Source organism: Entelurus aequoreus, linkage group LG17 (assembly GCF_033978785.1).
Source record: "Entelurus aequoreus isolate RoL-2023_Sb linkage group LG17, RoL_Eaeq_v1.1, whole genome shotgun sequence".
Classification (NCBI taxonomy): Eukaryota; Metazoa; Chordata; class Actinopteri; order Syngnathiformes; family Syngnathidae; genus Entelurus; species Entelurus aequoreus.
In genome coordinates, this window is record NC_084747.1 from 22,136,751 (window position 1) to 22,161,228 (window position 24,478).

The 24,478-nt window shown below is 41.9% G+C and overlaps 1 protein-coding gene across 1 annotated transcript in view; it reads right to left on the minus strand.

Moving 5' to 3' along the window:
- The window catches only part of LOC133632662 (dynamin-1-like), a 38,944-nt gene that overhangs the window by 9,588 nt on the left and 4,878 nt on the right, over positions 1 to 24,478 (minus strand). Inside the window, exons 3-19 of the mRNA XM_062025223.1 lie at positions 24,404 to 24,478; positions 24,141 to 24,344; positions 23,978 to 24,076; positions 21,061 to 21,221; positions 19,834 to 19,976; positions 19,628 to 19,763; positions 19,372 to 19,439; positions 17,714 to 17,852; positions 17,550 to 17,636; positions 16,727 to 16,797; positions 10,596 to 10,647; positions 10,519 to 10,530; positions 10,351 to 10,464; positions 10,027 to 10,136; positions 5,094 to 5,205; positions 5,012 to 5,023; positions 4,623 to 4,790 (exon numbers count right to left, since the gene is read on the minus strand). The exon at positions 24,404 to 24,478 is cut by the window's right edge and continues 75 nt beyond it. Of these exons, the coding sequence (XP_061881207.1) occupies positions 4,623 to 4,790; positions 5,012 to 5,023; positions 5,094 to 5,205; positions 10,027 to 10,136; positions 10,351 to 10,464; positions 10,519 to 10,530; positions 10,596 to 10,647; positions 16,727 to 16,797; positions 17,550 to 17,636; positions 17,714 to 17,852; positions 19,372 to 19,439; positions 19,628 to 19,763; positions 19,834 to 19,976; positions 21,061 to 21,221; positions 23,978 to 24,076; positions 24,141 to 24,344; positions 24,404 to 24,478 (1,763 nt within the window). The remainder of the gene's footprint in view (positions 1 to 4,622; positions 4,791 to 5,011; positions 5,024 to 5,093; positions 5,206 to 10,026; positions 10,137 to 10,350; positions 10,465 to 10,518; positions 10,531 to 10,595; positions 10,648 to 16,726; positions 16,798 to 17,549; positions 17,637 to 17,713; positions 17,853 to 19,371; positions 19,440 to 19,627; positions 19,764 to 19,833; positions 19,977 to 21,060; positions 21,222 to 23,977; positions 24,077 to 24,140; positions 24,345 to 24,403) is intronic.

Below are 24,478 nucleotides of genomic sequence, written 5' to 3' on the forward strand. Positions count from 1 at the left end.
TTTGAAGCAGCGGCGTCGACTACCAGCGGAGACGGTCAGCGAAAGAGACGTAAGCGGTGCGCTCGGAAGCAGAAGCGGGGGTGTCGGGCGGGGCTAACAACAAAGCTAAATGCTTTGTTGTTAGCGGGGCTAACGAAAACGCTAAATGCTAATCCACAAAGAAGCGCTAATAAGGAGTCTGTTAAGCTAGAACTAGCCAGCGCCAGGCTGGATAATCCCTGCACACATAGCAATTCTTCTAGAATAATATACAACTCACATAATGTTTTTTCTGCGTCAGAGGTGGACATGCATTTTACTGAGGTGGCAAACAATCTAAAAATTCCTGTCATATCAATTCCTAGATATGGTCGAAATTATTTAAAGTGCACTATGCATAATAAACGTAACATTATTAATATTGCTACTACGGATACTTTCAACAAAAACTCCTCAAAACAGCCCACTACCTATAATATGGGCTTTTTAAACATAAGGTCATTGTCTTCCAAAACGTTATTAGTTAATGAAGTCATCAGAGACAACAATCTTGATGTCGTTGGTCTAGCCGAGACCTGGCTCAAACCAGACGATTTTTTTGCGCTGGGTGAGGCGTCTCCTCCTGGCTATGAGGGAACGCATATTGCCCGCCCCATTAAAAGGGGTGGGGGTGTTGCACTAATATACAACAAAAACTTTAGCCTTACCTCGGACCTAAATAATAAATATAACTCGTTTGAGGTGCTCACTATGAGGTTTGTCACACCGCTGCCTCTCCACCTGGCTGTCATCTACCGCCCCCCTGGGCCCTATTCGGACTTTATCAATGAATTTTCAGAGTTCGTTGCTGATCTAGAGACGCACGCCGACAATATAATCATAATGGGAGACTTTAACATCCATATGAATACCCCATCGGACCCTCCATGCGTGGCGCTCCAGACTATAATTGATAGCTGTGGTCTTACACAAATAATAAATGAACCCACGCATCGCAACGGTAATACGATAGATCTAGTGCTTGTCAGGGGTGTCACCACCTCTAAAGTTACGATACTCCCGTACACTAAAGTAATGTCCGATCATTACCTTATAAAATTCGAAGTTCTGACTCATTGTCAACAAACTAATAATAATAATAATAACTATTATAGCACCCGCAACATTAATGCTGCCACAACGACGACTCTTACTGACCTACTGCCTTCAGTAATGGCATCATTCCCAAATTATGTGGGCTCTATTGATAACCTCACTAACAACTTTAACGACGCCCTGCGTGACACCATTGATATTGTAGCACCGCTAAAGCTAAAAAGGGCCCCTAAAAGGCGTACCCCATGGTTTACAGGAGAAACTAAAGCCCAGAAATTATCATGTAGAAAGCTGGAACGCAAATGGCGTGCGACTAAACTTGAGGTTTTCCATCAAGCATGGAGTGATAGTTTAATAACTTATAAACGCATGCTTACCTCAGCTAAAGCTAAATATTACTCAAATCTCATCCACCTCAACAAAAATGATCCTAAATTTTTGTTTAGTACAGTAGCATCGCTAACCCAACAAGGGACTCCTCCCAGTAGCTCCACCCACTCAGCAGATGACTTTATGAATTTCTTTAATAAGAAAATTGAACTCATCAGAAAAGAGATTAAAGACAATGCATCCCAGCTACAACTGGGTTCTATTAACACAGATACGACGGTATATACGACGGACACTGCCCTCCAAAATAGTTTCTCTCTCTTTGATGAAATAACATTGGAGGAATTGTTAAAATGTGTAAATGGGACAAAACAAACAACATGTTTACTTGACCCAATTCCTGGGAAACTTATCAAGGAACTGTTTGTATTATTAGGTCCATCAGTGTTAAATATTATAAACTTATCACTTTCCTCTGGTACTGTTCCTCTAGCATTCAAAAAAGCGGTTATTCATCCTCTACTCAAAAGACCTAACCTCGCTCCTGACCTCATGGTGAACTACCGGCCGGTGTCCCACCTTCCGTTTATCTCGAAAATTCTCGAAAAAACTGTCGCACAGCAGCTAAATGAACACTTAGTGACTAACAATCTCTGTGAACCTTTTCAATCCGGTTTCAGGGCAAATCACTCTACGGAGACAGCCCTCGCAAAAATGACTAATGATCTATTGCTAACGATGGATTCTGATGCGTCATCTATGTTGCTGCTTCTTGATCTTAGCGCCGCTTTCGATACTGTTGATCATAATATTTTATTAGAGCGTATCAAAACGCGTATTGGTATGTCAGACTTAGCCTTGTCTTGGTTTAACTCTTATCTTACTGACAGGATGCAGTGTGTCTCCCATAACAATGTGACCTCGGACTATGTTAAGGTAACGTGCGGAGTTCCCCAGGGTTCAGTTCTTGGCCCTGCACTCTTTAGTATTTACATGCTGCCGCTAGGTGACATTATACGCAAATACGGTGTTAGCTTTCACTGTTATGCTGATGACACCCAACTCTACATGCCCCTAAAGCTGACCAACACGCCGGATTGTAGTCAGCTGGAGGCGTGTCTTAATGAAATTAAACAATGGATGTCCGCTAACTTTTTGCAACTCAACGCTAAGAAAACGGAAATGCTGATTATCGGTCCTGCTCAACACCAACATCTATTTAATAATACCACCTTAACATTTGACAACCAAACAATTAAACAAGGCGACTCGGTAAAGAATCTGGGTATTATCTTCCACCCAACTCTCTCGTTTGAGTCACACATTAAGAGTGTTACTAAAACGGCCTTCTTTCATCTCCGTAATATCGCTAAAATTCGTTCCATTTTGTCCACAAGCGATGCTGAGATCATTATCCATGCGTTCGTTACATCTCGTCTCGATTACTGTAACGTTTTATTTTCGGGCCTCCCTATGTCTAGCATTAAAAGATTACAGATGGTACAAAATGCGGCTGCTAGACTTTTGACAAAAACAAGAAAGTTTGATCATATTACGCCTATACTGGCTCACTTGCACTGGCTTCCTGTGCACTTAAGATGCGACTTTAAGGTTTTACTACTTACGTATAAAATACTACACGGTCAAGCTCCTGCCTATCTTGACGATTGTATTGTACCATATGTCCCGGCAAGAAATCTGCGTTCAAAGAACTCCGGCTTATTAGTGATTCCCAGAGCCCAAAAAAAGTCTGCGGGCTATAGAGCGTTTTCTATTGGGGCTCCAATACTATGGAATGCCCTCCCGGTAAAAGTTAGAGATGCTACCTCAGTAGAAGCATTTAAGTCTCATCTTAAAACTCATTTGTATACTCTAGCCTTTAAATAGACTCCCTTTTTAGACCAGTTGATCTGCCGTTTCTTTTCTTTTCTTTTCTACTCTGCTCCGGGGTGGACCGCTAGCCTGTCCATCAGATGGGGACATCTCTACGCTGCTGACCCGTCTCCACTCGGGATGGTTCCCGCTGGCCCCACCATGGACTGGACTTTCGCTGATGTGTTGGACTTTCACAATATTATGTCAGACCGAGGATGCCGTTGTGGCTTGTACAGCCCTTTGAGACACTAGTGATTTAGGGCTATATAAATAAACATTGATTGATTGATTGAATTAGCCGAGAGACAGATCCTACGCGATATAGCGTTTTAGCGAATTTTGCACGTATACTTAAGAGTGATATAGCTTGTTACTTCACGCTATCTTCTTTGAATGCTAACTGTTAGCATGCTAACATTAGTATTTTTTTCCCTAGTTCATTGGTATACATTTAAATGTCATTTATAGCGTTACTTACTGCAAGCTAACTAGTGTTTTAATGTTAGCATGTCAGCATGCTAACATTACCGTGTTATCTTTTGAGCTATAACTTTGCAGGAATACACGTAAGAGTCGGGTATTTTGTTACTTCACGCTATCTTCTTTGAATGCTAACTGTGAACATGCTAACATTAGCATGCTAATATTTCATTCGTAATTCATTTGTATACATTTAGAAATAACTTACGGCGTTACTTACCGCAAGTTAACTAGCGTTTTAATGCTAACGTGTTAGCATGTCGACGTTACCGTGTTATCTTTTAAGCTACAACTTTGCAGGAACACACGTAAGAGTCAGGTATTTTGTTGATTGACGCTATCTTCTTTGAATGCTAACTGTTAACATGCTAACATTAGCATGTTATGATTTCTTTCTTTTATCTAAGTCACTTTTTTTTAATAATAAAAGTCACTTATATTGTTACTTAGTGCTAGCATTGCAATGTGAACTTGTTAGCATGCTAGCTAATTGTGCAGGCTATACACACAAGTCACGTATTTTGTTTATTGACGTTATCTTGTTAGCATGGTAGCATGCTAATATTAAAATGCTAGCATTTTAGCCAGTTTCTACCCTGTGTTACTCAATCTTACTCACTTTCTTCATTCATTTCTTCATATTTGTAAAAAAAAATAATGTAGCTACAAGCTAATGCTAGCATGTACGACCAGATGTTTTGGTGGAATCTCACGGGGTTCAGTGAGGCATTTGCTAAGTCAACTAGCGGCTAAGAGCATTTGTGAACTGTCGGGAGCGATCTCATTTCTGTTGGTTAGTTATCATCACACTTCAACACATCTAACATGCAAATGCTGCCTTTTTGCTAGGTTCGGAGTCGTACATTGTTGACCATCAGGTGCATGACGGTCTTGGGGACCAGGTCTTTGATGGTGCGATGGATGATGGACAGGTAGGAGTCCACCAGGTTCCTGACGATCTCCACCTGCCTCTCCAGTTGGGGGTCCAGACTGTGGATTTGTCCGTCCGTGTTGGACTCCTCCACCTCCACCTGCAACGGCACACCACCACCTGTTAGCAGCTAGCATGCTAACGAGATTGCGTCCCGGGGGGGGGGACGATTGGGTGTCCGTGCCAAACATCAACAACACCCGGTCAAGTAGCATGCTAACAAGACAGCGTCCCGGGGAACGATTTTGGGCGTCCGTGCCAAACGTCGACAACACCCGGTCAAATCGGCGCGCTTCTCCCGGGCGAGCCACGAGGACTCACCTTGTCTTTATCCTGCAGAAGAAGAAGAAGAGAAAATTCAAGGTGTGACGCCATCAGAGGAACATATTGCAATTATGAGTACCACGGTGCGTTCAGGGTACACGCCTGCCCGTAGGAAAGATGCCTTCCAGCTGTCCACCTCCTCCTGGGACTCACTGGCCAACTCCAACTGGCGGTAGTCCTTGTACACGTTCCTGAAATGTACACCGACACCCATGTTATGCTAACATGCTAGCATGCTAACATTTGGGCCAAATTCATACATTAATATCCTCACTCGGTGCTTTCTTAAGTTAGCATGCTAACACTAAAATGTTAGATTTTCAACCAATTTGGCAGGTATATAAGAGTTAAATACTCATTAGCATGCTAACCATTCACATGCTAAAATCACCATTCCAGCATTTCCCCCCAATTTTGTTGATATACACCAAACATGTGTACATTTTGTTGTTTAATGCTACTGACAGTAAGCATGTTAGCATACAACATCAGCATGCATTTTCTACTCAATCTTACTAACTTTAATTGAATGTTAGCGTGTTAACATGCTAACGGTATCATGTCCGATTTTTAGCTCATTTTGAAAGTATACATGTGAAAGAGAAAAGTCGACACATTGTGAGAAAAAGACTGCTTTTAGTTCTTTTTTTTTTTTAATTCGTTTTTAATTTACATTATTTACTTCAAGTTATTACAGTATGTCTCTATATACATATTCATTTGATCAATTTTGACCAAAGGGGGCGCATTTTAATTTCTTCCACACACTTGTTATTTCATATGTTGACCAGAGGGGGAGCACTTCAAATTTTTACTCACACTTGTTATTTCATATGTTGACCAGAGGGGGAGCGCTTACATTTTTTTCACTCACACTTGTTATTTCATATGTTGACCAGAGGGGGAGCGCTTACATTTTTTTCACTCACACTTGTTATTTCATATGTTGGCCAAAGGGGGAGCACTTCAAATTTTTACTCACACTTGTTATTTCATATGTTGACCAGAGTGGAGGCGCTTACATTTTTTTTCACTCACACTTGTTATTTCATATGTTGGCCAAAGGGGAGCACTTCACATTTTTACACACACTTGTTATTTCATATGTTGACCAGAGGGGGAGCACTTCAAATTTTTACTCACACTTGTTATTTCATATGTTGACCAGAGGGGCCGCACTTCAAATTTTTACTCACACTTGTTATTTCATATGTTGACCAGAGGGGCCGCACTTCAAATTTTTACACACACTTGTTACTTCATATGTTGACCAGAGGGGCCGCATTTCAAATTTTTACACACACTTGTTATTTCATATGTTGACCAGAGGGGCCGCACTTCAAATTTTTACTCACACTTGTTATTTCATATGTTGACCAGAGGGGGAGCACTTCAAATTTTTACTCACACTTGTTATTTCATATGTTGACCAGAGGGGGAGCACTTAACATTTTTATTCACACTTGTTATTTCATATGTTGACGAGAGGGGGAGCGCTTACATTTTTTTCACTCACACTTGTTATTTCATATGTTGACCAGAGTGGAGGCGCTTACATTTTTTTTCACTCACACTTGTTATTTCATATGTTGACCAGAGGGGGAGCACTTAACATTTTTATTCACACTTGTTATTTCATATGTTGACCAGAGGGGGAGCGCTTACATTTTTTTCACTCACACTTGTTATTTCATATGTTGGCCAAAGGGGGAGCACTTCACATTTTTACACACACAATTGTTATTTCATATGTTGACCAGAAGGGGAGCACTTCACATTTTTACACACACTTGTTATGTCATATGTTGGCCAAAGGGGGAGCACTTTTAAAAGCGACACACAGTCAATGTGAAAAATCCCTCCTTTTTGGGACCACCCTCATGTTGATAGATGTCACCAGCAGGGGTGCAAATGAGACATTCTCTATTTTTTGTTTTTTTGTAATGTGCTTAAGGTGGATGACAAAGGAGTCAGGGACCACAGATGACAAAGGAGTCAGTCAGGGACCACAGATGACAAAGGAGTCAGTCAGGGACCACGGATGACAAAGGAGTCAGGGACCACAGATGACAAAGGAGTCAGGGACCACAGATGACAAAGGAGTCAGGGACCACAGATGACAAAGGAGTCAGGGACCACAGATGACAAAGGAGTCAGGGACCACGGATGACAAAGGAGTCAGTCAGGGACCACAGATGACAAAGGAGTCAGGGACCACATATGACAAAGGAGTCAGTCAGGGACCACAGATGACAAAGGAGTCAGTCAGGGACCACAGATGACAAAGGAGTCAGGGACCACAGATGACAAAGGAGTCAGGGACCACAGATGACAAAGGAGTCAGGGACCACAGATGACAAAGGAGTCAGGGACCACAGATGACAAAGGAGTCAGGGACCACGGATGACAAAGGAGTCAGTCAGGGACCACAGATGACAAAGGAGTCAGGGACCACAGATGACAAAGGAGTCAGTCAGGGACCACAGATGACAAAGGAGTCAGTCAGGGACCACAGATGACAAAGGAGTCAGGGACCACAGATGACAAAGGAGTCAGGGACCACAGATGACAAAGGAGTCAGGGACCACAGATGACAAAGGAGTCAGTCAGGGACCACGGATGACAAAGGAGTCAGGGACCACAGATGACAAAGGAGTCAGTCAGGGACCACAGATGACAAAGGAGTCAGTCAGGGACCACAGATGACAAAGGAGTCAGTCAGGGACCACAGATGACAAAGGAGTCAGGGACCACAGATGACAAAGGAGTCAGTCAGGGACCACAGATGACAAAGGAGTCAGTCAGGGACCACAGATGACAAAGGAGTCAGGGACCACAGATGACAAAGGAGTCAGTCAGGGACCACAGATGACAAAGGAGTCAGTCAGGGACCACAGATGACAAAGGAGTCAGTCAGGGACCACAGATGACAAAGGAGTCAGGGACCACAGATGACAAAGGAGTCAGTCAGGGACCACAGATGACAAAGGAGTCAGTCAGGGACCACAGATGACAAAGGAGTCAGGGACCACAGATGACAAAGGAGTCAGTCAGGGACCACAGATGACAAAGGAGTCAGTCAGGGACCACAGATGACAAAGGAGTCAGTCAGGGACCACAGATGACAAAGGAGTCAGTCAGGGACCACAGATGACAAAGGAGTCAGGGACCACAGATGACAAAGGAGTCAGTCAGGGACCACAGATGACAAAGGAGTCAGTCAGGGACCACAGATGACAAAGGAGTCAGGGACCACAGATGACAAAGGAGTCAGTCAGGGACCACAGATGACAAAGGAGTCAGTCAGGGACCACAGATGACAAAGGAGTCAGTCAGGGACCACAGATGACAAAGGAGTCAGGGACCACAGATGACAAAGGAGTCAGTCAGGGACCACAGATGACAAAGGAGTCAGTCAGGGACCACAGATGACAAAGGAGTCAGGGACCACAGATGACAAAGGAGTCAGTCAGGGACCACAGATGACAAAGGAGTCAGGGACCACAGATGACAAAGGAGTCAGGGACCACGGATGACAAAGGAGTCAGTCAGGGACCACAGATGACAAAGGAGTCAGTCAGGGACCACAGATGACAAAGGAGTCAGTCAGGGACCACAGATGACAAAGGAGTCAGGGACCACAGATGACAAAGGAGTCAGGGACCACAGATGACAAAGGAGTCAGGGACCACAGATGACAAAGGAGTCAGGGACCACAGATGACAAAGGAGTCAGGGACCACAGATGACAAAGGAGTCAGTCAGGGACCACAGATGACAAAGGAGTCAGTCAGGGACCACAGATGACAAAGGAGTCAGGGACCACAGATGACAAAGGAGTCAGGGACCACAGATGACAAAGGAGTCAGGGACCACATATGACAAAGGAGTCAGTCAGGGACCACAGATGACAAAGGAGTCAGGGACCACAGATGACAAAGGAGTCAGGGACCACAGATGACAAAGGAGTCAGGGACCACAGATGACAAAGGAGTCAGGGACCACGGATGACTAAGGAGTCAGTCAGGGACCACAGATGACAAAGGAGTCAGGGACCACAGATGACAAAGGAGTCAGGGACCACGGATGACAAAGGAGTCAGTCAGGGACCACAGATGACAAAGGAGTCAGGGACCACAGATGACAAAGGAGTCAGGGACCACAGATGACAAAGGAGTCAGGGACCACAGATGACAAAGGAGTCAGGGACCACAGATGACAAAGGAGTCAGGGACCACAGATGACAAAGGAGTCAGGGACCACAGATGACAAAGGAGTCAGGGACCACAGATGACAAAGGAGTCAGGGACCACAGATGACAAAGGAGTCAGGGACCACAGATGACAAAGGAGTCAGTCAGGGACCACAGATGACAAAGGAGTCAGGGACCACAGATGACAAAGGAGTCAGGGACCACAGATGACAAAGGAGTCAGGGACCACAGATGACAAAGGAGTCAGGGACCACAGATGACAAAGGAGTCAGGGACCACAGATGACAAAGGAGTCAGGGACCACAGATGACAAAGGAGTCAGGGACCACAGATGACAAAGGAGTCAGGGACCACAGATGGCCCCTGTGCCGCACTTTGGACAACCCAGCTGTAGAAGCTAAGTGTTAATGGCCACTATAGTCTTAGTAGTGTAGTGTATTTGTTCATCCTATGGTCACATATGGCTTGTCTTACGTCAGCACTGGAAGTGGTAAAATCAGCTGTTTACCTGGCAGGGATGAATAGGGAAGTCCTTCTTTAGCTGCCATCTTGTTTTATCATATATTGCTGCCTTTAACCTGTCAATGTTTACTTTTGTATGCACATTAAATCAACAAAAAAAAATCCTGACTTTGGAGCAATGTTCACGGACTCTAGTATTTGGCTCTCTATTGGATGCAATGTTATTGGGACCATGATTTATGTCATCACTTGTTCACACCTCCTCATATGGAAGATACTTTTCCTTCTTCATGTCTCAAGAAGGGGGGAAATACACGAACACACACACACACACTGACCTGTGTTCGGTGTTGAAGAGAGCAAAAATGTGCTTGCTGGACATGAAACTCTTCTCGATGTCTTTGAGTTTGAGATTATCGACAGGCAGCATGTACTTCTTGTCCTTCTCCTGCAGGGGGCGACCACACTCATCACAACACGTCTAGGAGTCATACTTCACCATCTTTCATCCATCAACATGACTAAGTAACCAAACTCACCTAACCCAAAGTGAAACAGAAACCAAAAGTTATTACTGGTACAAAACAATGAATAATGTTATATTTATTATAATGATGATGTATATATGTATGTATATATGTATGTGTGTGTGTGCTGGTTACCTCGTCGTCTTTGTACCAGGACAAGGTCTCCGCGGTCAAAACAAACCAGTATTCCTTGGCTCCGCCCTTCATGATGCTGATGTTGTTGATGGTCAGCCAGCCTTTGCGGATCACCTGTGGGCAAGGTGTGTGGGCGTGATGACGTCATCGACGTGACGAAGCACTCACCATGATCTCATCCTGTCAACACAAGCGGTAAGCGTCAACACCAGGTGTGGCTCCACAGGTCACATGACCCAACTCACCTGAGTCCCGCTGGCCTTCTTCTTGTTGGCCTGACTGCTCTTCTGCTGAGCACTGACACACACAATATTATTATCATCTCATCTCATGTACTGTATCATATCATGACACACACAATATTATTATCATCTCATCTCATGTACTGTATCATATCATGACACACACAATATTATTATCATATCATATCATCTCATGTATCATATCATGACACACACAATATTATTATCATATCATATCATCTCATGTATCATATCATGACACACACAATATTATTATCATCTCATCTCATGTACTGTATCATATCATGACACACACAATATTATTATCATCTCATCTCATGTACTGTATCATATCATGACACACACAATATTATTATCATCTCATCTCATGTACTGTATCATATCATGACACACACAATATTATTATCATCTCATCTCATGTACTGTATCATATCATGACACACACAATATTATTATCATCTCATCTCATGTACTGTATCATATCATGACACACACAATATTATTATCATCTCATCTCATGTACTGTATCATATCATGACACACACAATATTATTATCATCTCATCTCATGTACTGTATCATATCATGACACACACAATATTATTATCATCTCATCTCATGTACTGTATCATATCATGACACACACAATATTATTATCATCTCATCTCATGTACTGTATCATATCATGACACACACAATATTATTATCATATCATCTCATGTACTGTATCATATCATGACACACACAATATTATTATCATCTCATCTCATGTACTGTATCATATCATGACACACACAATATTATTATCATATCATCTCATGTACTGTATCATATCATGACACACACAATATTATTATCAAATCATATCATGTACTGTATCATATCATGACACACACAATATTGTTATCATCTCATCTCATATATCATATCATGACACACACAATATTATTATCATATCATCTCATGTACTGTATCATATCATGACACACACACAATATTATTATCATATAATCTCATGTACTGTATCATATCATGACACACACAATATTATTATCATATCATCTCATGTACTGTATCATATCATGACACACACAATATTATTATCATATCATCTCATGTACTGTATCATATCATGACACACACAATATTATTATCATATCATCTCATGTACTGTATCATATCATGACACACACAATATTATTATCATCTCATCTCATGTACTGTATCATATCATGACACACACAATATTATTATCATATCATCTCATGTACCGTATCATATCATGACACACACAATATTATTATCATCTCATCTCATGTACTGTATCATATCATGACACACACAATATTATTATCATATCATCTCATGTACTGTATCATATCATGACACACACAATATTATTATCATCTCATCTCATGTACTGTATCATATCATGACACACACAATATTATTATCATATCATCTCATATATCATACACACATTAATCATCCTATTACATTATTATCATGTCATCTCATATATCATCTCATGACACACACATTTATCATCATATTATATTATTATCATATCATGACACACACATTAATCATCCTATTATATTATTATCATATCATTACACACACATTAATCATCCTATTATATTATTATTATCATATCATGACACAGACATTAATCATCCTATTATATTATTATCATATCATTACACACACATTAATCATCCTATTATTATTATTATTATCATATAATGACACACACGTTTATCATCCTATTATATTATTATCATCATATCATGACACAGACATTAATCATCCTATTATATTATCATCATATCATGACACAGACATTAATCATCCTATTATATTATCATCATATCATGACACACACATTAATCATCCTATTATACTATTATCATATCATGACACACACATTAATCATCCTATTATATTATTATTATCATATAATGACACACACGTTAATCATCCTATTATATTATTATTATCATATCATGACACAGACATTACTCATCCTATTATATGATCATCATATCATGACACACACATTAATCATCCTATTATATTATCATCATCTCATGACACACACATTAATCATCATATTATACTATTATCATATCATTATAGTGTGAATGCTCACATATGTTTTCTACACCAACATTCATCTATTTATTCAACTTCTTCTTCTTCTCCAGATTTCGGCGCCTTCTACCTTCCACATATTTCATGCCATTCCAAGCGTTCCAACTTCAAACTGTTCAGCCCATTCGGGAATCGCGGGGCTTTCTCTTGTCAAATTCCAAAAATTCCCAGATTTCCCAGAATTCCAGGTTTTCCCAGACATTTTCCCGTAATTCTATTTCTTAATTCAACATGTTACTACTTCAACATTTCTCCACCGATTTGAAAAATTTCAGCACCAACCATTTGAACTCATTCAAGTTTTTTTTTTTTTGCCATTTTCAAAAAAATTCCCGCTTTTCCTGAAATTCCCAATTTTTTTATGAAATTCCCATTGAAATGAATGTGACATTCTTCAAAGTTCCACAACTTCCACATTTTTCATCTGATTCAAACTGTTCCAACTTCAACATATCCAGCCTGTTCAGGATTTGTGTGCTCTACTTCCACAATTCTAAAAAAAATTCCCTTATTTCCCATAATTAATTTTTTTAATTTCCTTTTTTTTTCCCATTCAAAATGAATTGGCCATGTTTCAAACTTCCACCATTTCCACATGTTTCAACCTATTCAAAGCATTCCACCTTCAACACATTGCACCATCCTGGAAATTGAAACAACTTTTTTTCCAAGTTAAAAAAAATTCCAGGATTTTCCAGAATTCCTGGTTTTTCAATGCCCTATTTCCACCCTTTTTTCTGGCAACTACTCCTTCCACATTTTTCAACACATTTCAACCGTTCCACCATCAAAACATTCCTCTTAATTAGGACAAAAAACGAAGTTGTTTTTTGAACTGGAAAAATTCCTGGTTTTCCAGGAATTCCGGAATTCCCTTTCTTAATTGAACATGTTACTACTTTAACATTTCTTCACCGATTTGAAAAATTTCAACACCAACCATTTCAACTCATTCAAGTTTGTTTTTTTTACCATTTTACAAAAAATTCCCGCTTTTCCCAAAATTCCCAATTTTTTCTGAAATTCCCATTGAAATGAATGTGACATTCTTCAAAGTTCCACAACTTCCACATTTTTCATCTGATTCAAACTGTTCCAACTTCAACATATCCAGCCTGTTCAGGACTTGTGTGCTCTACTTCCACAATTCTAAAAAAATTCCATCATTTCCCATAATTCCTTTTTTTAATTTCCTTTTTTTTTCCCCATTCAAAATGAATTGGCCATTTTTCAAACTTCCACCATTTCCACATGTTTCAACCTATTCAAACCATTCCACTTTCAACGCATTTCACCATCCTGGAAATTTAAACAACCTTTTTTCCAAGTTCGAAAAAATTCCAAGATTTTCCAGAATTCCTGATTTTTCAATGCCCTATTTCCACCCTTTTTTCTGGCGACTACTCCTTCCACATTTTTCAACGCATTTCAAGCGTTCCACCATCAAAACATTCCTCTTAATTAGGACAAAAAACAAAGTTGTTTTTTTAACTGGAAAAATTCCCGGTTTTCCAGGAATTCCGGAATTCCATTTCTTAATTCCACATGTTACTACTTTAACATTTCTTCACCGATTTGAAAAATTTCAACACCAACCATTTCAACTCATTCAAGTTTGTTTTTTTTACTATTTTCAAAAAAATTCCCGCTTTTCCCGAAATTCCCAATTTCTTCTGAAATTCCCATTGAAATGAATGTGACATTCTTCAAAGTTCCACAACTTCCACATTTTTCATCTGATTCAAACTGTTCCAACTTCAACATATCCAGCCTGTTCAGGACTTGTGTGCTCTACTTCCACAATTCTAAAAAAATTCCCTTATTTCCCAAATTTCCTTTTTTTAATTTCCTTTTTTTTCCCATTCAAAAGGAATATGCCATTTTTCAAACTTCCACCATTTCCACATGTTTCAACCTATTCAAACCATTCCACCTTCAACACATTCCACCATCCTGGAAATTTAAACAACCTTTTTTCCAAATTCCAAAGAATTCCAGGATTTTCCAGAATTCCTGGTTTTCCAAAGCCCTATTTTTACCCTTTTTTCTGGCAACTACTCCTTCCACATTTTTCAACACATTTCAACCATTCCATCGTCAAAACATTCCTCTTAATTAGGACAAAAACGAAGTTGTTTTTTGAACTGGAAAAATTCCCCGTTTTCCCGAAATTCCAGGAATTCCGTAATTCCATTTCTTAATTCAACATGTTACTACTTTAACATTTCTTCACCGATTTGAAAAATTTCAACACCAACCATTTCAACTCATTCAAGTTTTTTTTTTTTTTTACTGTTTTCAAAAAAATTCCCGCTTTTCCCGAAATTCCCAAATTATTCTGAAATTCCCATTGAAATGAATGTGACATTCTTCAAAGTTCCACAACTTCCACATTTTTCATCTGATTCAAACTGTTCCAACTTCAACATATCCAGCCTGTTCAGGACTTGTGTGCTCTACTTCCACAATTCTAAAAAAATTCCCTTATTTCCCATAATTCCTTTTTTTAATTTCTTTTTTTTTTTTCCCATTCAAAATGAATTGGCCATTTTTCAAACTTCCACCATTTCCACATGTTTCAACCTATTCAAACCATTCCACCTTCAACACATTCCACCATCCTGGAAATTTAAACAACTTTTTTTCCAAGTTAAAAAAAATTCCAGTATTTTCCAGAATTCCTGGTTTTTCAATGCCCTATTTCCACCCTTTTTTCTGGCAACTACTCCTTCCACATTTTTCAACGCATTTCAACCATTCCATCGTCAAAATATTCCTCTTAATTAGGACAAAAAACAAAGTTGTTTTTTTAACTGGAAAAATTCCAGGAATTCCGTAATTCCATTTCTTAATTCAACATGTTACTACTTTAACATTTCTTCACCGATTTGAAAAATTTCAACACCAACCATTTCAACTCATTCAATTTTTTTTTTTTTTACCATTTTCAAAAAAATTCCCGCTTTTCCCGAAATTCCCAAATTATTCTGAAATTCCCATTCCACATTTTTCAACGCATTTCAAGCGTTCCACCGTCAAAACATTCCTCTTAATTAGGATAAAAAACGAAGTTGTTTTTTCATCTGGAAAAATTCCCGGTTTTCCCAAAATTCCAGGAATTCGATCATTCCATTTCTTAATTCCACATGTTACTACTTCAACATTTCTCCACCGATTTGAAAAATTTCAACACCAACCATTTCAAGTCATTCAGACCATTCAAGGTTTTTTTTTACAATTTAAAAAAAAAATCCCGCTTTTCCCGAAATTCCTAATTTCTTCTGAAATTCCCATTGAAATGAATGTGACATTCTTCAAAGTTCCACAACTTCCACATTTTTCATCTGATTCAAACTGTTCCTTTTTTTAATTTCCTTTTTTTTCCCCCATTCAAAATGAATTGGCCATTTTTCAAACTTCCACCATTTCCACATGTTTCAACCTATTCAAACCATTCCACCTTCAACGCATTCCACCATCCTGGAAATTTGAATTATTTTTCTTCCAAGTTTAAAAAAACTCCAGGATTTTCCAGAATTCCTGCTTTTCCAATGCCCTATTTCCACCCTTTTTTCTTTCGACTACTCCTTCCACATTTTTCAACCCACTTCAACCGTTCACCATCAAAATATTCCTCTTAATTAGGACAAAAAAACAAAGTTGTTTTTCGATCTGGATAAATTCCGGGTTTTCCCGAAATTCCCAAATTTTAGGGAAATTCCCGTTAATATCAATGTGACATTCTTCAAAGTTCCACAACCCCCACATTTTTCATCGGATTCAAACTGTTCAAAGTTCAACATATTCATCCTGTTTGGGAATTGTGTGCCGTACTTCAACAATTCTACAGAAATTCCAGGATTTCAGTTCAGCTTCAGCATTGGAGCATTCACACGCAATTCCTTCAAGAATTGCCTCGTCTAGTTCTACTGAATTGTGTCCTTCATGATTATATCTCACTTTGCAAAGCCAATGAAGTCTTCATGGTTGGTGTTGATGTACGCCAACTCAATGTCCACCAGCAGCATCACCTGGAAGGCACACAAGTCCACAAGTCCATCGGGTCTAGGTCTGTCTCGGACCGGCCCGCCAATGAGGTTCATCAAATTTGAGCATGCAAAAGTCATAATGTTAGCTTTTTGCTCATTTTAAAAGGCGTTATCTGCTTAGTTAATATTGTTGATACGGACCCAATGCTATGCTATCTTGCTAGCATGTTAACCTTTGATGTTAGCATCCTAAAGTTTTTAGCATGCTAACATGCTAATGTTACTATACTATGTTGACTAATTTACAGGTATACACCTAAAAGTTATATATTTTGTAAATTGATGCTTTCTTGTTTGCATGCTAACTGTTCACATAGTCACATTTTAACATTAACATGCTATCATTTTAGCAAGTATTGTCGGTGTACACCCATACGTTTGTTAATTGATGCTATCTCGTTAACATACTGACAGTAAGCATAGTAGTATTTAATGTTAGCAATGTTTACCAAATTCACAAACACATATGTCGCTGATGTGGTTACTTAGTGCACATTACTTGCATTACAATGTTAGCATGCTAACATTAGCATTCTAGCGTTTTACTAATTTCGCAAAAAAATGTTTTCAACGTTTACACTTTTATTTTGAAAGCCTACGTTGCACTACTTATGTCCATAGATATCACATGATGTACTTTGGTAGCAGGTACTTTGGTAGCAGGTACTTTGGTAGCAGGTACTTTGGTAGCAGGTACTTTGGTAGCAAAGTGCAAAGAGACAGGTGAAGCTTACCTGGCCTTTCGTGCGACTCTCTCTGTCTCGGATGTGCTGAGTGACGATTCTCTCCATCTCCTCGCGCAGCATGGGGTACTGAGCTAACTGCACACAGGTGGGTCATGTGATGTAGTACCACAGGTACTAATAGTGTAGTACTGCCATGTGACGTGTGGTATTACCTTGAGTGCACACAGCCTGACAGTGTTGACTAATTCATTGATCACCATGTCGATGCACTTGTGACACGGTTCTTTAAGCGTGCTGATCAGACGCTTGACGATGGTCTCGAACGCCATGTCAGGTGTGAACAGACCCGTCCTGCAACGCAACACACACATTACACACACACACACACACACACACACACACACACACACACACACACACACACACACACACACACACACACACACATACACATACACGTACACGTACACATACACACACACTTACACTTACACTTACACAGACACATACACTTACACATACAAGTACACACACACACATTACACACACACACACACACTTACACTTACACATACACACACTACACACACACACACACACCTACACGTACACGTACACGTACACTTACACGTACACACACACTTACACAAACACATACACAGACACATACACTTACACTTACACATACACACATTACACACACACACACACACACACACATACACATTCACGTACACGTACACATACACACACACTTACACAAACACATACACAGACACATACACTTACACTTACACATACAAGTACACACACACATTACACACACACACACACACTTACACTTACACATACACACACATTACACACAGACACACACACACATACACATACACACACACACATTACACACACACACGCATACACTTACACATACATGTACACACACATACTTACACTTACACTTACACATACAAATACACGCACACACATTACACACACACACACGCACACACCCATACACACACACACACACACTTACACTTACACATACACGTACATACGCACATTACACACACACACACATTACACACACACACGTACACACTAACACACACACACTCAAACACTCACACAGTTACACGCATACACATACGCACACACATTACACACACACGTGCACATACACACACATACACACATACACACATTACACACACACACACACACCCATACACACACACACACTTACACTTACACATTGCATACACACACACATTACACACACACACACACACACACACACTCATGTACACCTACACACAAACACACACACACATTACACACACACACACACACACCCACACACACAGTTACACGCATACACATACGCACACACATTACACACACACACGCGCACATACACACACATACACACGTACACACATTACACACACACACACACCCATACACACACACACACACTTACACTTACACATTACACACACACACACATTACACACACACACACACACACACACACACACACACACACACACACACTCACATAACATACGCACAAACACACACACACATTACACACACACACACAGTTACACGCATACACATACACAGTTACACGCAAAAACAATACACTTACGCACACACATTACACGCACACACACGCACAGACACACACATACACATACACATTCACACACCGACACACACACACACACACATACACGCACATACACATTCACATACACATAAACATAAACATACACATGCACACACATTACACACACACATACACACAAGAACACATACACACACTCGCACACACACACACACAACACACCCACACTGTCACCTGATGCCGTGAATGTTCTTGATAGCGTAGCTGATTTCTTTACGAAGAGTCTTCTCGTCACTCTCCAACTGGACACACACACACACACACACACACACACACACACACACACACACACACACACACACACACACACACACACACACACACACACACGCACACACACACGCACACACACACACACACACACACACACACACAAGTTGATACAAAGCATGATGTCACCATCATATCAATGTGTTAATATTGTGTATACTTTAACGAGTTCGAAGGGGAATCGCTCGTGAAAGATGCGGTTGATCTTAGCTCCTCCTGACAGCTCACAGGTGTCCACCTGGTCTCCGGAACCTTCTATCCGCTTTTCAAAGTCCACCGCAAACTGCTGCACCATCCTGTCTCACACACCATTTGTGTCAAGCAAACGTTTATTACTGGGAGGTGCGTGCGTGCGTGTGTACTGACTGCAGCAAGGCCTTGGTTTTGCGACCGGGGTCGTCAGGGTTGAAGTTCTTGTACTCGGACACTTCCTTCTCGATGGACAGCAGCTGGTTCTGAAGTTTGGTGCGTAACCCGGGCAACGTGTCTCTGATGTGATTGGTCAGTTGCTGAGGAAGATCAACCAGGGCATGAGAGGATCCAACTTTTGGACTTTTAGACCTTACCAGAACCGGGTTTTGAGAGAATAGACAACTCTGTTTCAGAGTTGGTCCCAAACATGGCGCCATGTAGTCACCTGAAGGGTTTTTGACCAATCATCACCTGGCCATACTCTCTCCGATTGGTCAAAAGCCCCTCACGTGACCAACTCTGAAACCGAGTTGGCCATCGATCCATCCAACCATCTTCTTCCGCTTATCCGAGGTCAGGTCGCAGGAGCAGCAGCCTAAACAGAGAAGCCCAGACTTCCCTGTCCCCAGCCACTTCGTCCAGCTCCTGCCGGGGGATCCCGAGGTGAAGACATAGCCTTCCCAACGTGTCCTGGGTCTTCCCCGTGGCCTTCTACCGGCCATCCATCCATCCATCTTCAACCGCTTATCCGGAATCGGGTCGCGGGGACAACAGCTCCAGCAGAGACCCCCAGACTTCCCTCTCCAGAGCAACATTTGCGACTTCCTCCTAGGGAATCCCGAAGCGTTCCCAGGCCAGAGAGGAGATGTAATCCCCCCATCTGGTCCTTGGCCTGCCGCGGGGTCTCCTCCCAGTGGGACGTGCAACAAGGACCCCCTAGGGAGACGCTCGTGAGGCATCCGCACGAGATGCCCGAACCACCTAAGCTGGCTCCTTTCCAAGCGAAGGAGCAGCGGCTCTACTCCGAGTCTCTCTCGGGTGACTGCACTTCTCACCCTATCTCTAAGGGAGATGCCAGCCACCCTTCTGAGGAAACTCATTTCGGCCGCTTGTATCCGCGATCTTATTCTTTCGGCCAGACGTGCCCTAAACACCTCCCTAGGGATGCGTTCGGGTGGCATCCTGACCAGATGCCCGAACCACCTCATCTGGCTCCTCTCCATGTGGAGGAGCAGCGGCTTTACTTTGAGCTCCTCCCGGATGACAGAGCTTCTCACCCTATCTCTAAGGGAGAGCCCCCGACAGAGGAAACTAATTTCGTCCGCTTGTACCCGTGATCTTGTCCTTTCGGTCATAACCCAAAGCTTGGCCATACTCTCTCTATACCTGACATGAACCCACCTGGTTGAGAACTTTCTGCAGGTGGGCAGTTCCCATGCGGTCGGCCAGGTGCCGGTAGGATGCGTGGGACATGAAGAACTTCCTCTCCGCCTGCAAGGCTGCCGTGATGTCTTTCCTGCCGTCAATGTCTTTCTGACTGCGGTTGACCACTCCGATGTAACCTGGTCATTTGGGGGCAGAGATCAGGGGTGAAGTCCTTGAAGCAGGAAGGACGGTACAAAAGAGAGACCAGGAGAGCTAAGAACTGGACTGATATCCCAGACTAGACGGAACCTGGTAGAATCTGAAGCACAGACAAGACATGTCCTGGTAAAACCTAGGTGTGACCCAGTAAAATCCAGACTCGGTCTGATAGAGCATTGATGTGACTTGAGGCTCGGACTCGGCATGACCCTGTTATTATCAAGAGGGGACCCTGTAGAACCCTACGTGACCTGTTATAATCTAGTGGTGACTCTGCGGAAACTGTACGCGATCTGTTATAATCTGGAGGGGACCCCTCAGGACCTGTACGTGACCTGATATCATGAAGAGGGGACACAGTAGAACCTGTACAAGATCTGATCTAATCTAGGGGGGACCCTGCAAAAACTGTAAGAAATCTAATACAATCTACACGGGACACTGTAGATCCAGTAGAATACCTGAAGAGGGGGACCAAGCAGAAACTGTAAACAAACTGATACAATCTGTACGGGACCCTGTGGAACCTGTAGGCAACCTGATATCATCTAGGGGGACCCTGTAGATCTTGTACAAGATCTGATATAATCTAGAGTGGACCCTGTAGAACGTGTAGGCAACCTGATATCACCTAGGAGGACCCTGTAGATTTTGTACAAGATCTGATATAATCTAGAGTGGACCCTGTAGAACCTGTAGGCAACCTGATATCATCTAGGAGGACCCTGTAGATCTTGAACAAGATCTGATATAATCTAGAGTGGACCCTGTAGAACCTGTAGGCAACCTGATATCACCTAGGAGGACCCTGTAGATTTTGAACAAGATCTGATATAATCTAGAGTGGACCCTGTAGAACCTGTAGGCAACCTGATATCATCTAGGAGGACCCTGTAGATTTTGTACAAGATCTGATATAATCTAGAGTGGACTTTGTAGAACCTGTAGGCAACCTGATATCACCTAGGGCAGACCTGGGCATTCTGCGGCCCGCGGTCCACATCCGGTCCTTTGTGCGTCCCGCGTGAGGCCAATCATAAATTACAAAATAAATTTTAAAAAGTATCTATGTCGAGTGTGCAATACAACGGTGCTGCTTTTGTTTTGAAAAGCGTTATTTGTATTACTTCCGTGTGGACGTATGCGCGTGCGCGATTGTGAGTGAACGTGAACAGCGGCAATCACAAATTACAAAATAAATTATAAAAAACATCTATGTCGTGCGTGCACTACAACTGTGCTGCTTTTATTTTGAAAAGTGTTATTTATGGGCGTATGTCCGGGTGTAACCTGTGAGTGAAGGTGCACAGCGACAAGTGATGCCCGGTTATCCCCGAGACGCTAAAAAGAGAAAAGTTGATGAGGAATGGCGTGTTTCCAACAAGACATGGACTGCCAAGTATTTCTTTACAGAAATGAAAGGTAAAGCCGTGTGCTTAATTTGTGGTACACATGTTCCTGTGTTTAAAGAATATCATTTGAATCGCCACTACACGACGAAGCACCAGGAAAAATACCGGAATCTGTCTGATGAAGCGCGCGCAAGGGAGGCTGATGCGTTGATGGTAAAACTGCAAACCCAACAAGGACTTTTTGCCAAATGTCACACCCCCAGAGATGCAGCCGTCAGGACAAGTTTCGTCATTTCTCACAAAATCGCCCAGAAAAAGTAAGGCGTTTTCTGACGGAGAGTTTATTAAGGAGTGCTTATTGGACTCTGTTGCGCTGATATGCCCGGAGAAGAGGGGCGCGTTTGAGAACGTGTCACTCTCCCGGCGCACTGTAACGAGGCGGGTTGAGACCATCGCTGGAAACTTGGAGCTTCAACTGAAGAACAGAACGTCCGAGTTTGACTGTTTTTCGCCGGCTTCGGAAGAGAGCTGCGATGTACGTGACACCGCCCAGCTACTCATCTTCTTACGTGGGATGACTGCAGACTTTCAAATCACGGAGGGGCTGGCAGCCATGCAGTCAATTAAAGGGACAACCACAGGTAATGACTTGTTCACATAGGTAAATGTGTGTTTGGACTTGCTAGGACTGAGATGGGACAAGCTGGCAGGTGTGACAACAGATGGTTGTCCAAATCTGACGGGGGAAAATGTTGGACTTTTAAAGAGGATGCAGGATAAAGTGACAGAAATGGACATTTTTGCATTGTATTATACATCAGGAAGTGTTGTGTAAGACAGTGTTTGAAATAAAACCATCAAACGCAATCTGCTTTTGTATAAAGTTAAGTTAGGTTAAATGAAATTATTATTATCATTATTAATTATCATTATTATTATTCATCTTACGGTATATCAAAAATAATGAGCAAAATTGAATTAATTGAAAATTAATTGCCCACCCCTGATCTAGGGGGACCCTGTAGATCTCGTACAAGATCTGATATAATCTAGAGTGGACCCTGTAGAACCTTTAGGCAACCCGATATCATTTAGGTGGACCCTGTAAATCCTGTATGTGACCTGACATATTCTAGAGTGGACCCTCTAGAACCAGTAAGTGACTGGATATAATCAAGGGGGGACCTGTAGATCTTTTACAGGATCTGATATAATCTAAGGGTGATCCTGTAGAACCTGTGCGTGACCTAAAGAGGACCCTGTAGATCCTGCGGAATCTGTGCATGACCTGACTCAATCTAGAGGGGACCCTGTAGAAGCTGAGGTATAGTCTTGACACAACCCCTCAGCCCCTAAGAACTGAAGCCAGGATCTGATGGTACCTCTGCGAAGCGGCAGGAGTTTGTTCTCCAGGATGTCTCTGGCATCAGTTCCTTCATCCATCAGGTCCAGTTTGGTGATCACACCGATGGTCCTGAGACCTGCACACACACAGATAAGTAAAGAGCTGCAGTGTGTGAGGTGAAGCACAGCAAGTGGAACCACCTTGAGGGTCCACCTCCTTGGCGATCTTCAGAGCATCGGAGTTGGCGAGGTCTGAGTTGGCGGGAGAGACGGCCAACAGGAGGCAGTTGTCCTTGGTGACAAACTGCATCAGCATGTCTCGGATCTGCTGCTCGATGTCGGCCGGCTGGTCTCCCACTGGGACTTTGGTCATCCCGGGGAGGTCCACCAGGGTGAGGTTCAACACTGTCCACACAAACACCTGCTTAACTCCGCCCAGGGGGAGGGGCTTGCTTGAGTGTTACCATTGGGCGAGTAGACTCTCAGATTGATGGGAACTGGACTGATTCCTTTGTTTTGTCCCGTCACTCGATCGGTTT